Consider the following 17,118-nt stretch of genomic DNA (forward strand, 5'->3'; position numbering starts at 1 on the left):
CCGGGGTGCCATGTCGCCACAGGACTTGTTTCTCGAGACCCAGTATGGTGTTTCGGGCGGTAGCATGGGGTACTGCATATGTTTCAAGCCACCCAGTGGTTGCCTCCACCATGGTAAGCACATAATGCTTACCATTGCGAGATCGTGGCAAGGTGATATAATCAACCTGCCATGCCTCCCCATATTTGTACTTTTGCCATCGCCCTTCCTCCCAGAGAGGTTTCATCCTCTTGGCTTGTTTGATGATGGCACATGTTTCACAGTTATGAATAACCTGTGCAATGGCATCCATAGTTAAGTCCACCCCTCGGTCTCTAGCCCATTTGTATGTTGCATCTCTCCCTTGATGACCTGAGGTCTCATGGGCCCACCGAGCTAGAAATAATTCACCCTTGTTCTGCCAGTCCAGGTCTATTTGAGCCACCTCAATTTTGGCAGCTCGGTCTACCTGATGGTTGTTTTGCTGTTCTTCAGTAGCCCGACTCTTGGGCACATGAGCATCTACATGGCGCACTTTTACAACCATATTCTTTGTTCGGGCAGCAATGTCTTTCCACAGTTCAGCAGCCCAAATAGGTTTACCCCTTTTTTGCCAGTTATTTTGCTCCCACTGCTGTAACCACCCCCATAAGGCATTTGCCACCATCCATGAGTCAGTGTAAAGATAGAGCATTGGCCACCTCTCCCGTTCAGCGACATCTAAGGCCAGTTGGACAGCCTTTACCTCTGCAAATTGGCTTGATTCGCCTTTCCCTTCAGTGGCCTCTGCAACTTGTCGTGTGGGGCTCCACACAGCAGATTTCCATCTGCGATGCTTCCCCACAATACGACACGATCCATCTGTGAACAGGGCATATTTCTTTTCATTCTCTGATAGTTCATTGTATGGTGGGGCCTCTTTAGCACGAGCTACCTCTTCTCCTGGTGGTGTTCCAAACTTTTTACCTTCAGGCCAGTCCATGATGACCTCTAGGATTCCTGGACGGCTGAGGTTCCCCATCCGTGCTCGTTGTGTAATCAGTGCAATCCACTTACTCCAAGTGGCATCAGTAGCATGATGGGTGGAGGGAACCTTTCCCTTGAACATCCAGTTCAGCACTGGCAGTCGAGGTGCCAGAAGGAGCTGTGTGTCAGTACCGACTACTTCAGAAGCAGCCCGAACCCCCTCATATGCAGCTAAGATCTCCTTTTCAGTTGGAGTGTAGTGCTCTTCAGACCCTCTGTACGCCCGACTCCAGAATCCCAGGGGTCGGCCTCGGGTCTCTCCTGAGGCTCTTTGCCACAAACTCCAAGTGGGACCGTTCTCTCCAGCAGCAGTATAGAGGATGTTCTTTATACCCTGTCCCGTCCGTACTGGCCCTAGGGCCACGGCACGGGCTATCTCCTGTTTAATTTGTTCAAAAGCCTGCTGCTGCTCAGGGCCCCATGTAAACTCATTTCTCATTCGCGTCACATGATAAAGGGGGCTTACAATGAGGCTGTAGTTTGGAACGTGCATTCTCCAAAAACCCACTGCACCCAGAAAAGATTGTGTCTCTCTTTTGCTAGTGGGTGGAGACATAGCAGTGATTTTGTCGATCACATCTGTCGGGATGTGACGACGGCCGTCTTGCCACTTTATACCTAGGAACTGAATCTCCTGGGCAGGTCCTTTCACTTTGCTTCGCTTAATAGCAAAACCAGCACTCAGAAGAATTTGGATCATTTGCTCTCCTTTTGTGAAGACTTCTTCTGCTGTATCACCCCACACAATGATGTCATCAATGTACTGCAGGTGCTCAGGAGCACTGCCCTGTTCCAATACAGTTTGGACCAACCCATGGCAAATGGTTGGGCTGTGTTTCCACCCCTGGGGCAAACGGTTCCAGGTATACTGAATGCCCCTCCATGTGAAAGCAAATTGTGGCTTACATTCTTTGGCCAAAGGAATGGAAAAGAAGGCATTAGCAATGTCAATGGTGGCATACCATTTGGCCGCTTTTGACTCCAGTTCATACTGGAGTTCTAACATGTCCGGCACAGCAGCACTCAGTGGGGGTGTGACTTCATTCAGGCCACGGTAGTCCACCGTCAGCCTCCATTCTCCACTGGCTTTACGCACTGGCCATATGGGGCTGTTAAAAGGCGAGTGAGTTTTGCTGATCACTCCCTGGCTCTCTAGCTGACGAATTAGCTTATGAATGGGGAGCAAGGAATCCCTGTTGGTGCGGTACTGCCGCCTGTGCACCGTTTTTGTGGCAATCGGTACCTGTTGCTCTTTTACTTGCAGCAGCCCCACAACAGACGGATCTTCTGACAGGCCAGGCAAAACAGACAGCTGCTTAATGTTGTCTGTGTCCACAGCAGCTATTCCAAAGGCCCATCGATACCCCTTAGGATCCTTGAAATGCCCCCTTCTGAGATAATCAATACCTAGTATACATGGAGCCCCTGGGCCCGTCACAATAGGATGTTTCTGCCAGTCCTTACCAGTGAGGCTTATCTCAGCCTCCAACACAGTCAATTCTTGAGAGCCCCCGGTCACTCCAGAAATATGGATTGATTCTGTCCCTTGGTGACTCGAGGGCATCAGAGTGCACTGTGCACCAGTGTCCACCAGTGCCTTATATTTCAGTGGTTCTGATGTGCCAGGCCATCGAATCCACACAGTCCAATATACTCTATTATCCCTTTCCCCCCCCGACTGAGGGCAGGGCCCCTCTATTCATTACCTGTGGTAACTGGAGCAACTGCACTGGTGGTTGATCTGCCTTGTAATTCTTTCATCCGGGCTCGTAGTACAGGAGTAGGTTGACCGTGCCACTTCCTCATGTCTTCTCCATGGTCACGTAAGTAATACCATAAGGCAATTCGTGGTGTATTATCCCTTACTTGAGCCGGAGAGCGTCTGCCTCTAACAGCTGAGATTTTTGATGGTGCACGTGAGAAGGAAGGTTCATCATCTCTAGTTAGGTGGGCTCGCAAAAATTTCATCATCTCCTTCACCTCCTTCGCTAGACTAATTTGATTATCCTGATCTTCATCCAGCGTCTCTGATACTGCTACAGGTTTGTCACGGTTAATCAGTTGAGACACTTGTTCCGTCATTTTTGATATAGCAGCCACGGCAGCATGAATTGGGGACAGCAATTGTTCGTAGTTTTGGAGCGTAACAATTAATTCATAAACTAAGGGCGTTCTCTGCTGTTCGTTGAATCTGTCACATGCTGATGTTAGTGTAGAGGCATATTTGTCCGGCGCTGTTGTCACGATTTTCTGCCATATCTCAGGCGTTGTCCTCACTCTTTCAGGGTCGCGGTTTTGTTGTGGGTGGTTAGGAACAAAGTTAGGGTCATACAGCATTTCCACCACGCCTATTTCCCTCAAATACTGGATCCCCTTTTCAACTGTATCCCATTTTTTCATCGCAATCTTCAAGCCATTTTTGAAGGGATATTTTTCCTTCACGGCTATTAACACTCGTTCCCAGAGGGAGGCAGCCTCATCCGAACATCGACTAATTCCTCTATCAATAGCTGGATCTCTGGCAATGGCACCTAGTTGGCGAGCTTCATTACCATCCAGAGACAAGCTATGGGCCCCACTGTCCCAACAGCGAACTAACCAGGAAACAAGAGTTTCATTCGGTCGCCGTGTAAACTCCTTTCTTGAACCTTGGATTTCAGTCATCTTTAGAGGCCGGCGAGTAGTAATAGAGACTTCCTCTTCATCACTCTCTTCTGCATGTCTCTTAGTTTTCCCTTTTGCCTTTCACGATGGTGGTGGTTCTGAGGAGGGCCCCTCGCCTGGATCTTCCTCCTCCTCCTCCTCTTCTCTTTTACGTTCAAGACGCGAAGACACTCGTTTCCATTTCTTGCCCTCCACAGGAGCAACCGGTATTGTTACTGGTGTCTCCTGTGATTGATTAGATTTGACTTGGGGATTTTCCCCTTTGGCTTGAACCTCAGCTCGGAAACTGTCTCTCTCCAGAATGGTATTATATAAGGCACGGTAAGCACAAGCCAAACCCCAAATAAGTTGTACCTCCTTAGATTTATGTAAGCCGCATAGTCCCTGACTCAAAAACTGGCTTAGTTTCTCAGGGTCCCACAGGTGTTCAAGAGTAAAATCCCATGACACTGCGGGTCCCCATGCTTCTAAGACCTTTCCTAAACCTCTCCATATTCCCTGCCAGTCATCATTCTCTAGTTTTGGAGGAGACTCCTTATTACGAATGCGTTGGAGTGCATTCAGGAGAATTGATGACGCAAACAACAACATGAGTATTAATTCAAGATTCGTAAAACGTTTGACAAACCGAGAAGAAAACCCGGAGACTGGTCTGAACATTGTGTTGTTTGTAAAATTAGCTATTCCATTTGGGATGTAGCTGTTTGTGAAATTAGCCATTCCTTCTGGGATGTAGTTGTTTGTGAAATTAGCCATTCCTTCTGGGATGTAAATGTCAAAATTCAAATCATACCACATTGCAAGTAGGTAAAACATAGGTGTCTCCATCAGTGTCATTAGGTACCTATATATGGTTGCAATTCCACAACACATAATTATGAGCTGGATTATTGGCCAGTAGGTTGTGAGTAACACCATTGCTTTAAATCCTTTACACAGCGCCCCCACGATAACGAGTGGGTTCATCAGTGGTGCCTGCTAAAAAGGGGTTAATGAATTGAAGCTAACAAGAGGAGGAAAAAAAAAAGAAAAAAAGGCACTACCCAGACTAAGTAGTGCTCAAAGTTTACAAATATCCCAGAACACTGGCAGTACGCCTAATCTTTCAAGGTCAGGTTTTCCAGCACAGAAACCTGAACTACTGATAGTGCTCCCTAACGCAGCTCTCTAAGAGCAGAGAGAAAAAAAGATTCGTTCTAAAAGCTAAAAAACAGTCGTGCCCCACGTTGGGCGCCAAAAATCTGTCACGGAGTTGATCAGATCAATCTATGTCCGTGACAGGGGCGACAGGCCTCTGCCCTCCCCCCCCACCCCAGTCCCACAAAAAATGGGAAGGAAGGAAGGGAGGAAAAGAGCAGCGGCAACAATCTATGGAGGAAAACTTATTTTACTATAATATCGGAATACAAGATAACACAATATATACAATTTAATTGAAATTGAGATTAATAAATCAGACAAGATGAGAGAGAGAGTTCCCGGGACCGATTCAAACCTGAAAAGCTTGGAACGGCTAGGAAAGCACCCTCCAGCACCCACTGCAAGGCAGCAAGAGAGCGCCCCCCCCACCCGGAAGGGCCAGATCCCGTGACTGCTGTAATGTACAGGGATAGGTACTTGGAATTGGGGCAGTGACACTTTAATGCCCTGTACTCTACATGATGGTTTGATGTGGAATACTGAAACCCAAAAATAAAAAAAATAAAAAAAAAACCAGAAAAACATAGAACCATGACATTCCACCCCTTATTCTACATCATTACATCATGCTTAAAATATATACACATATATATACAAACAAACAAAAAATGATTAAAATGCATTACTCACACATGGCTATATATATATATATGTATATATATATATACACATAGAATTAGTAACTGCACTCCCCCAGCATCAAGTTTCCTTGTGGTACACATTGAACATCCCCATTCTTCTGCATTACCCACCAAGTGGATCCTGGTCCCTGGGCAAAAACTGTACCACGGAGAGGTTTGCCCTTTCCAGAAGCTGGAAGAACCCAAACTGCCTTTCCTAACATGTTCTTTACATGTACAACAGGGACTTTATCTCTTTCTACGGTATGTAGGGAACTGGATTGGTTAGGACCATCACGATTGATAGATCCTCTGGTATTGACTAACCAGGTAGCTTCTGCCAAATGCTTCTCCCAGTGCTTAAATGTTCCGCCACCCAGTGCTTTTAGCATCGTTTTTAACAACCCATTGTATCGTTCAATTTTACCAGAGGCTGGTGCATGGTAGGGAATATGGTAAATCCACTCAATGCCATGATCTTTGGCCCAAGTATTTACAAGAGAATTTTTGAAATGAGTCCCATTATCTGACTCAATTCTTTCCGGGGTGCCATGTCGCCACAGGACTTGTTTCTCGAGACCCAGTATGGTGTTTCGGGCGGTAGCATGGGGTACTGCATATGTTTCAAGCCACCCAGTGGTTGCCTCCACCATGGTAAGCACATAATGCTTACCATTGCGAGATCGTGGCAAGGTGATATAATCAACCTGCCATGCCTCCCCATATTTGTACTTTTGCCATCGCCCTTCCTCCCAGAGAGGTTTCATCCTCTTGGCTTGTTTGATGATGGCACATGTTTCACAGTTATGAATAACCTGTGCAATGGCATCCATAGTTAAGTCCACCCCTCGGTCTCTAGCCCATTTGTATGTTGCATCTCTCCCTTGATGACCTGAGGTCTCATGGGCCCACCGAGCTAGAAATAATTCACCCTTGTTCTGCCAGTCCAGGTCTATTTGAGCCACCTCAATTTTGGCAGCTCGGTCTACCTGATGGTTGTTTTGCTGTTCTTCAGTAGCCCGACTCTTGGGCACATGAGCATCTACATGGCGCACTTTTACAACCATATTCTTTGTTCGGGCAGCAATGTCTTTCCACAGTTCAGCAGCCCAAATAGGTTTACCCCTTTTTTGCCAGTTATTTTGCTCCCACTGCTGTAACCACCCCCATAAGGCATTTGCCACCATCCATGAGTCAGTGTAAAGATAGAGCATTGGCCACCTCTCCCGTTCAGCGACATCTAAGGCCAGTTGGACAGCCTTTACCTCTGCAAATTGGCTTGATTCGCCTTTCCCTTCAGTGGCCTCTGCAACTTGTCGTGTGGGGCTCCACACAGCAGATTTCCATCTGCGATGCTTCCCCACAATACGACACGATCCATCTGTGAACAGGGCATATTTCTTTTCATTCTCTGATAGTTCATTGTATGGTGGGGCCTCTTTAGCACGAGCTACCTCTTCTCCTGGTGGTGTTCCAAACTTTTTACCTTCAGGCCAGTCCATGATGACCTCTAGGATTCCTGGACGGCTGAGGTTCCCCATCCGTGCTCGTTGTGTAATCAGTGCAATCCACTTACTCCAAGTGGCATCAGTAGCATGATGGGTGGAGGGAACCTTTCCCTTGAACATCCAGTTCAGCACTGGCAGTCGAGGTGCCAGAAGGAGCTGTGTGTCAGTACCGACTACTTCAGAAGCAGCCCGAACCCCCTCATATGCAGCTAAGATCTCCTTTTCAGTTGGGGTGTAGTGCTCTTCAGACCCTCTGTACGCCCGACTCCAGAATCCCAGGGGTCGGCCTCGGGTCTCTCCTGAGGCTCTTTGCCACAAACTCCAAGTGGGACCGTTCTCTCCAGCAGCAGTATAGAGGATGTTCTTTATACCCTGTCCCGTCCATACTGGCCCTAGGGCCACGGCACGGGCTATCTCCTGTTTAATTTGTTCAAAAGCCTGCTGCTGCTCAGGGCCCCATGTAAACTCATTTCTCATTCGCGTCACATGATAAAGGGGGCTTACAATGAGGCTGTAGTTTGGAACGTGCATTCTCCAAAAACCCACTGCACCCAGAAAAGATTGTGTCTCTCTTTTGCTAGTGGGTGGAGACATAGCAGTGATTTTGTCGATCACATCTGTCGGGATGTGACGACGGCCGTCTTGCCACTTTATACCTAGGAACTGAATCTCCTGGGCAGGTCCTTTCACTTTGCTTCGCTTAATAGCAAAACCAGCACTCAGAAGAATTTGGATCATTTGCTCTCCTTTTGTGAAGACTTCTTCTGCTGTATCACCCCACACAATGATGTCATCAATGTACTGCAGGTGCTCAGGAGCACTGCCCTGTTCCAATACAGTTTGGACCAACCCATGGCAAATGGTTGGGCTGTGTTTCCACCCCTGGGGCAAACGGTTCCAGGTATACTGAATGCCCCTCCATGTGAAAGCAAATTGTGGCTTACATTCTTTGGCCAAAGGAATGGAAAAGAAGGCATTAGCAATGTCAATGGTGGCATACCATTTGGCCGCTTTTGACTCCAGTTCATACTGGAGTTCTAACATGTCCGGCACAGCAGCACTCAGTGGGGGTGTGACTTCATTCAGGCCACGGTAGTCCACCGTCAGCCTCCATTCTCCACTGGCTTTACGCACTGGCCATATGGGGCTGTTAAAAGGCGAGTGAGTTTTGCTGATCACTCCCTGGCTCTCTAGCTGACGAATTAGCTTATGAATGGGGAGCAAGGAATCCCTGTTGGTGCGGTACTGCCGCCTGTGCACCGTTTTTGTGGCAATCGGTACCTGTTGCTCTTTTACTTGCAGCAGCCCCACAACAGACGGATCTTCTGACAGGCCAGGCAAAACAGACAGCTGCTTAATGTTGTCTGTGTCCACAGCAGCTATTCCAAAGGCCCATCGATACCCCTTAGGATCCTTGAAATGCCCCCTTCTGAGATAATCAATACCTAGTATACATGGAGCCCCTGGGCCCGTCACAATAGGATGTTTCTGCCAGTCCTTACCAGTGAGGCTTATCTCAGCCTCCAACACAGTCAATTCTTGAGAGCCCCCGGTCACTCCAGAAATATGGATTGATTCTGTCCCTTGGTGACTCGAGGGCATCAGAGTGCACTGTGCACCAGTGTCCACCAGTGCCTTATATTTCAGTGGTTCTGATGTGCCAGGCCATCGAATCCACACAGTCCAATATACTCTATTATCCCTTTCCCCCCCCGACTGAGGGCAGGGCCCCTCTATTCATTACCTGTGGTAACTGGAGCAACTGCACTGGTGGTTGATCTGCCTTGTAATTCTTTCATCCGGGCTCGTAGTACAGGAGTAGGTTGACCGTGCCACTTCCTCATGTCTTCTCCATGGTCACGTAAGTAATACCATAAGGCAATTCGTGGTGTATTATCCCTTACTTGAGCCGGAGAGCGTCTGCCTCTAACAGCTGAGATTTTTGATGGTGCACGTGAGAAGGAAGGTTCATCATCTCTAGTTAGGTGGGCTCGCAAAAATTTCATCATCTCCTTCACCTCCTTCGCTAGACTAATTTGATTATCCTGATCTTCATCCAGCGTCTCTGATACTGCTACAGGTTTGTCACGGTTAATCAGTTGAGACACTTGTTCCGTCATTTTTGATATAGCAGCCACGGCAGCATGAATTGGGGACAGCAATTGTTCGTAGTTTTGGAGCGTAACAATTAATTCATAAACTAAGGGCGTTCTCTGCTGTTCGTTGAATCTGTCACATGCTGATGTTAGTGTAGAGGCATATTTGTCCGGCGCTGTTGTCACGATTTTCTGCCATATCTCAGGCGTTGTCCTCACTCTTTCAGGGTCGCGGTTTTGTTGTGGGTGGTTAGGAACAAAGTTAGGGTCATACAGCATTTCCACCACGCCTATTTCCCTCAAATACTGGATCCCCTTTTCAACTGTATCCCATTTTTTCATCGCAATCTTCAAGCCATTTTTGAAGGGATATTTTTCCTTCACGGCTATTAACACTCGTTCCCAGAGGGAGGCAGCCTCATCCGAACATCGACTAATTCCTCTATCAATAGCTGGATCTCTGGCAATGGCACCTAGTTGGCGAGCTTCATTACCATCCAGAGACAAGCTATGGGCCCCACTGTCCCAACAGCGAACTAACCAGGAAACAAGAGTTTCATTCGGTCGCCGTGTAAACTCCTTTCTTGAACCTTGGATTTCAGTCATCTTTAGAGGCCGGCGAGTAGTAATAGAGACTTCCTCTTCATCACTCTCTTCTGCATGTCTCTTAGTTTTCCCTTTTGCCTTTCACGATGGTGGTGGTTCTGAGGAGGGCCCCTCGCCTGGATCTTCCTCCTCCTCCTCCTCTTCTCTTTTACGTTCAAGACGCGAAGACACTCGTTTCCATTTCTTGCCCTCCACAGGAGCAACCGGTATTGTTACTGGTGTCTCCTGTGATTGATTAGATTTGACTTGGGGATTTTCCCCTTTGGCTTGAACCTCAGCTCGGAAACTGTCTCTCTCCAGAATGGTATTATATAAGGCACGGTAAGCACAAGCCAAACCCCAAATAAGTTGTACCTCCTTAGATTTATGTAAGCCGCATAGTCCCTGACTCAAAAACTGGCTTAGTTTCTCAGGGTCCCACAGGTGTTCAAGAGTAAAATCCCATGACACTGCGGGTCCCCATGCTTCTAAGACCTTTCCTAAACCTCTCCATATTCCCTGCCAGTCATCATTCTCTAGTTTTGGAGGAGACTCCTTATTACGAATGCGTTGGAGTGCATTCAGGAGAATTGATGACGCAAACAACAACATGAGTATTAATTCAAGATTCGTAAAACGTTTGACAAACCGAGAAGAAAACCCGGAGACTGGTCTGAACATTGTGTTGTTTGTAAAATTAGCTATTCCATTTGGGATGTAGCTGTTTGTGAAATTAGCCATTCCTTCTGGGATGTAGTTGTTTGTGAAATTAGCCATTCCTTCTGGGATGTAAATGTCAAAATTCAAATCATACCACATTGCAAGTAGGTAAAACATAGGTGTCTCCATCAGTGTCATTAGGTACCTATATATGGTTGCAATTCCACAACACATAATTATGAGCTGGATTATTGGCCAGTAGGTTGTGAGTAACACCATTGCTTTAAATCCTTTACACAGCGCCCCCACGATAACGAGTGGGTTCATCAGTGGTGCCTGCTAAAAAGGGGTTAATGAATTGAAGCTAACAAGAGGAGGAAAAAAAAAAGAAAAAAAGGCACTACCCAGACTAAGTAGTGCTCAAAGTTTACAAATATCCCAGAACACTGGCAGTACGCCTAATCTTTCAAGGTCAGGTTTTCCAGCACAGAAACCTGAACTACTGATAGTGCTCCCTAACGCAGCTCTCTAAGAGCAGAGAGAAAAAAAGATTCGTTCTAAAAGCTAAAAAACAGTCGTGCCCCACGTTGGGCGCCAAAAATCTGTCACGGAGTTGATCAGATCAATCTATGTCCGTGACAGGGGCGACAGGCCTCTGCCCTCCCCCCCCACCCCAGTCCCACAAAAAATGGGAAGGAAGGAAGGGAGGAAAAGAGCAGCGGCAACAATCTATGGAGGAAAACTTATTTTACTATAATATCGGAATACAAGATAACACAATATATACAATTTAATTGAAATTGAGATTAATAAATCAGACAAGATGAGAGAGAGAGTTCCCGGGACCGATTCAAACCTGAAAAGCTTGGAACGGCTAGGAAAGCACCCTCCAGCACCCACTGCAAGGCAGCAAGAGAGCGCCCCCCCCACCCGGAAGGGCCAGATCCCGTGACTGCTGTAATGTACAGGGATAGGTACTTGGAAGTGGGGCAGTGACACTTTAATGCCCTGTACACTACATGATGTTTTGATGTGGAATACTGAAACCCAAAAATAAAAAAAATTAAAAAAAAAACAGAAAAACATAGAACCATGACAGGCCCCAGCACAATAAAGATGTGGAGCTGTTGGAGCAGGTCTAGAGGAGAGCTACAAAGATTATCAGGCTGCTTTGTGTTTATGGGGTAAGATGACTGAATTATAGTCATGCAACTTAGAACTGGTTCTATTGACCAGGTGTCTGAGCGCTCAGTTTGAGACAGCATGGTGGTGGTTAACTGTCTCTGGTAAAACCTTGATTGTTATTAGTCCCAAGGACAAGGTCTTCTGTACCTCATGGTATGACCTTGGGCATAAAAGCCAGGCTGGGTAGGAGGCAGAGACTGCACCATCACACCCATCCCTGGAAGCATTCAAGGGCAGACTGGATGGTGCCCTGGGCAACCCAATCCAGTGGGTAGCAACCCTGCTCAAGGCAGTGATTGTGATCTTAAAAGTTCTTTCCAAACTCAGGTGTTCCATGATTATGGCTGCTGTACTGAGTTTGTTGGTTTCTAGCATGTTTGCTGACAAAACATTTGGTATAAATAATCAGATGATTAAATGTTACTAGTAAATTCCTTCATCTGCTGTTTACATTCAGATAAGTGTTTAATAGAAATGATATAACCCATACAATCGCTGCTATGAATGCTTTAGCAGAAACAGTACAATATGGACCACAGCTCTAATAAGGTTTTTGTAACTCTTCTAGAAATATCTTGATGAACAGAATTCAAAAATTGACAGAGATTACGAAGAATTCATGTCTGAAGATCTACTCTCAACCTTGACCGGAATTCTAGACAGTTATAAAAAGAAGGCTGAAAGTATATAATTATCAAAAAGCTGAAGATGAAAATTCTGCGCTTATGAAGCTCCAGTGTGGTATCTCCTAAAAGGATGGCTAATTCCTGCTTTTAGCAGCTAACTTGGTTTTAATGATATGATATTGAACTTCCTTTGCTTTACTGACACAAATATAGTAAAGGATTAAAATATTTGTAACTGAAAAAACAAAAGCTTTGCTTACTCTTCCTACTGCCAAAGTATTTCTACAGAATTACGTCATCTGTGACAAGGCAATTGTGGAACAACTGAATTTCTCTTTTTTTTGTAAATAGGCACCTGTGCTCTCCAAGAACATTCAGAAAGATGAGCATTGCCAGCCTTTAGTTAACAGTGGACTTAGAGATGTCACAACTGTCAATACAGTTTGTGCATTCTTTAATATTTATATGTACTTAACATGAGTCATGACAGTGTGTGTCCTTCCATAGGCCTTCAGTTTATCAGCAAGACCAAATGTAAATGTCTTCCAGTCTCCTGCCTGTTATCTATGAAACTGCCCAGAGACCCCTCTGGTGTGTAAGATTTTTGTTATTTTTATTTTAGCAAAGTCTCTTTAGAAAGATCAGTAGTAGTTATGCAGTAATCCTGTAAATTTAGAAAATGAAAGATAGTTTGAAAGCAAAGTTCTGTGTCTAAATGCCTACAGTACCAGATGAAAACTTACTGTACTTCTTAAGTACGTTTATTAAATGAGCTTTAAGTATGACAATGTGATTTCTGACAATACAGCTAATTAGTTGAAGGTATAACTAGTCTTGTGTGCATTTAAATGGTCTGAAACATCTGTGTTCTACTAGATCAGTAAAGCAGACCATACTGGATTTTTCTTCCTTAGGAAGATAAAGTTGGCGTATGGGGAGTTCCAGTCCAAATACATTAAAGAAAATGAATCCCCATCTGGTCAGTGATAAATGTCACATTTAAGTACACAACAGAGGAACTCCACTGTCTTCAAAAATGTTTAGTGGTTGATAGCTAATTAAAATAGCTCCTCAATTTGCTTATTAAAGTATTTGAATGCAACACAGATCCTTTGGGTACAAATTAGAATTTAAGTTTAAATTCTCTGAACACAAACTGCAAATAAAACTAAATTGTGTTTAATTTTTGGCTGTTTTTTACAGAGCATACATAAAAATTCTGTTGTCCTTGATGAAGTATGTGAATTTTCTGGCTCTGTTCTGAGTTTTGTTTTGTTTTCAGATACTATAACAATGGCGGTATTTAAATTTCTTTTTGCTCCTTTGTTATACACTGAAAGCTTACTTTCACAACTATAAAATCTTGCTGACAAGAAGGTAGCATTTCTTCTTTCTTCTTTTGTTCTCTCACCTTTACAAACTTACTTTTTTTCTTACAACAGCCTTATTCCTTTCCAATCTCAATTACTTCTTATGAGCCTTTTTTTTTTGTGTGTGTGTGATCTTTCTAATGTATTTATTATGTAAAGCAATGCTCTCCTAATTAAGCAAAGCTATGGGAAATCCAAAACAATCACGTTCCTTTAAAATAATTGCTTATTTAGAGACTACAGTCTTCCTTGGCTTCCTGATACTTGTTTGTCCCTACTTCTGTAACTGTTCCCGTGTCTATTAGTATCTGCAGCCTCACTGCATGTGGAGTAGTCAGTTGACTTAGTAAACACAATTTCAAAGGACTAATGCTAACCCAGTAGTAATGGGTTAAACAATCAAGGTCAGAACGACCTTCCTTTGTATTCTGGATTGTGGCTTTTATATAGAATATAATTACTGCTTGGATTGGTTTTTGGTGTTTTGTTTTGGTTTGGTTTTTTTTTCAGTTTGGTTGGATTTTTTCAACCAGAATGTAAAGTCTTAATCAAAATGTACCACTGCCACTTGCATATTTCAGTAGTATGAGTAGTTTGTAATTCTGGGGGATATTGTAGGGGTACAGTTCTCTCATCTATTACTAATGTATCTTTTGTATAGCTTGCTTAATAAGTCTCAAGGCTATGTATTTTTAAACTCAATAAAATTACTTAAACATGTTTCTTTGAATCATGGAGTCTTTATGGACAGAAAATCATCATGAAAAACAATAGATTTGTATCTCCTAGAGAAACTAGGTAGGTTCATGATTCTCTATCAGCAGCTCAGTTTCCTGTTAATCTTCTACTGTGGGGGGGGGGGGGGGGGGGAAGTTTCTTGCAAATTGCAAAAGAAAAGGAATATAAATTCATCTCAACTTTTTAGAAATAGGCTTTCTTAAAGCTTTAAGGAACAGAGTTATTACTTACTTTGATAACTTCTTTACACACCTAGGCAACCCTGTGGTATCAGTTTTCCCAAACAGCCTTCTGTTACCTCAGACATTGAAAGGTCAGATTGTCCTTTACTTTTCCTTCTTTTTAGCCTAGTTACTGGAAAATAATGTGATACTGGAGACGTATGACAGTGCTTGGCCCATAACTTTGTTCTCTTCCCTGAACTGTTATTTTTCAGATTTTTCATAAAAGAACTCACATCACTACCAAGAATTGGGTAGTTCTTCAAGGTGGTTCTTAAACGCATTGTAAGAGCCTGATGAGGCATAAGAACTTTGCATCACCTGTTCAGCTAACGTATGAGACTACTCAGGCCCTTCTTACTGTCTGTCCAAATGTGCAGCACTGAGCCCCAAAAAAATCTCTTTCCAAGCAGGATATTGTCCTGTGCTGGTTTTCTAATTCTTGTACTACTCTGTACTTGGGTCCTTAATGGCAATTCTCATCCCTGCTATGCTTTAGACAGTAGAACTCAAAAAAATCTGTTTTTATCTTGTTTTTTGTTGGTTTTTTTTTTTAACGATTATTTTTGATAATGAAAAGCAGAAAGAGTGAACAGCAGAAGAGTTATTCCTTCTTCAATAATAAACCAAACTCCCTGCAGCTCTGTACTTCTACTCTGTAGCAAAAAGTATTCTTAATGTTAAGTGGCTGCAGAGGCAGAGAGATTTTTGTGGACAATGACTGCTACTTAGGTTTACTCCAGGTTGACACAAAAGTGTCAGACTAAATACTGTATTTTTCTACTCTGCTCTGGGGAGCGTGCACTTATTTTAATCCTGGAAACCTCAGTATCTCCTTTTGAGCCACTTAATCTTGCTCATTCAACAGTGGTATAGAACAGGGAATCAACTTTTTTTCCCAATGCTTGCTCTCTCTAGATTTTTAACTGTGAAAGGGTGTCTGCTTTATGAAAACATGCATTCCACAGGTCTCCAACCATGTAGGAGTATTAGGTCTTCCTTGGAGTTTTATGTATTCTATGCTTGTTTCAAGTTTTTTATAGCATCCGTTCCTTTCTAAGCAGTGGCATGATTGAAAAACTCATACAGTCCTTAGTATCCTCACTGGATAACAGACCTGATGCCCCAAAGGGAAATGTACCAACATCGTGAATACTATCTTATGAGGCTGGCAGGGACTGTGCCATCAGCCTGAGAAAGGTCTTGAATATTGAATAATTGTGCAGGTTTATTCTTTAGAACTCAATCTGCTGGTTTGTGAAACTTTTCTGGAAGGCATCCATTTGCATTAACATGAGCTGACAGAGTAGAATCTACATAACATTTTTCAGCCTGTTATTCAGATTTACAGATTAAAAATTTACCAGAGGAATAAAAGGCACTTGTTAAGGCACTATCACAGGTCAGGCACCAGCAACAACTGCAATTAGAGAAATCACACGAGGTTATTGGTTTTTTTAATTCTGCAGTTAACGTCAGGGCAATGCTGTTATGCTGGCATCTGATGCCTAGAAAAACCTGAATAGCCTGATTATAAAATGTTAACAGAACCACAACTTACAAAGTCTGTAAAAATGATAGGACAAGTTCCAGTCTCAGCTACATGGAAACTGTTACAAGACATTCTTAAATTTGTCTGCTTTAGAAAAGAAAGAATATTCCCTCACAGGCAGTATTCTTTGACTGACTTATTGGAATTTGAAGGCTAATCTTGCTCTACTGACCCTAAACAACGTAATTCTGCATAATCAGTGATAACTGAGAATGTATCTCTGTACTATACTTCCTACCTGTTCAAAAACTCATTTCTTGGGTAAGTAGCTTAGATGTTTATTGTTTCACTCTGGGATTTGCAGAGCGGGTTGCTTTGTTAAATATAGAAAAAAGTTAAAATCTTTTTCCCAGTTGTTTCTTTATATATCTGGGAAAGTTGACTGCCTTGGCATAAACATAACACATTTTACAAACAGTAACATCATTGCTCCACTAGAAGCTCACAGGCTTTAGACTGCCTGTGTCACTGGTCTGACCTTAGAGTACTGCAGAAACTACAGCAAACGCTATGTCAGTTGAGCTCTGTTCCCTTCTAGAGACTGGGCACTTTGGGAATCTCTGTTAGCAAGTACCTACCTGTCCCAGTGTTCCTCTGATGTGGATGCCCACTTGCAGAATGTTTGTGTCTGTCCCTCCATTCTAAAAGTCCTTATCAGGATCTTTGTGGTAACGTGTTTTTGTGCTGTGGTCTACATGGTGTTCTCCCTAATTCATGCATGAGGTCACAACTTCTAGTGGCAGTGTGTATTTGATCAGCATTTTAGTCTAAGAAACACTTTGAGTTAAGCTAAGATTTAAAAACACATTAAACTGACTATTATCCAATTTTCACCTGTTAAAAAAGGCATCAGTTTAGCAAGACTCCAAAGCAGAAAAGACAGATGTATAAACATTTTGAAATGAGCAAGATGATGTCCCCAATTTTGTTTTACTTCTCATACCAAGATTCACAATAATTATGGGTAGAAGTTGCACATTTTGAGACAGCCATCAAAAAGTTTTTTAAGAAGAAAAACACCAATTTGAAAGAGTAAATTGTAAGAAGAATAAACAAGGAATCAGAGAATGGCAATTCAGCATCACTGA

The 17,118-nt window shown here is 43.6% G+C and overlaps 1 protein-coding gene across 1 annotated transcript in view; it reads left to right on the top strand.

Annotated features, from left to right (window-relative positions):
* Window positions 1–12,214, top strand: part of NDC80 (NDC80 kinetochore complex component) — a gene marked incomplete at both ends in the record, with an annotated part of 29,159 nt that extends 16,945 nt beyond the window's left edge. The window contains one exon of the mRNA XM_079533413.1: window positions 12,092–12,214. Within this exon, the coding sequence (XP_079389539.1) occupies window positions 12,092–12,214 (123 nt within the window). The remainder of the gene's footprint in view (window positions 1–12,091) is intronic.
* Between the last annotated feature and the right edge of the window lie 4,904 nt (window positions 12,215–17,118).

The sequence above is a fragment of the Tetrao urogallus genome (genome assembly GCF_951394365.1).
Source record: "Tetrao urogallus genome assembly, chromosome: 3".
Classification (NCBI taxonomy): domain Eukaryota; kingdom Metazoa; phylum Chordata; class Aves; order Galliformes; family Phasianidae; genus Tetrao; species Tetrao urogallus.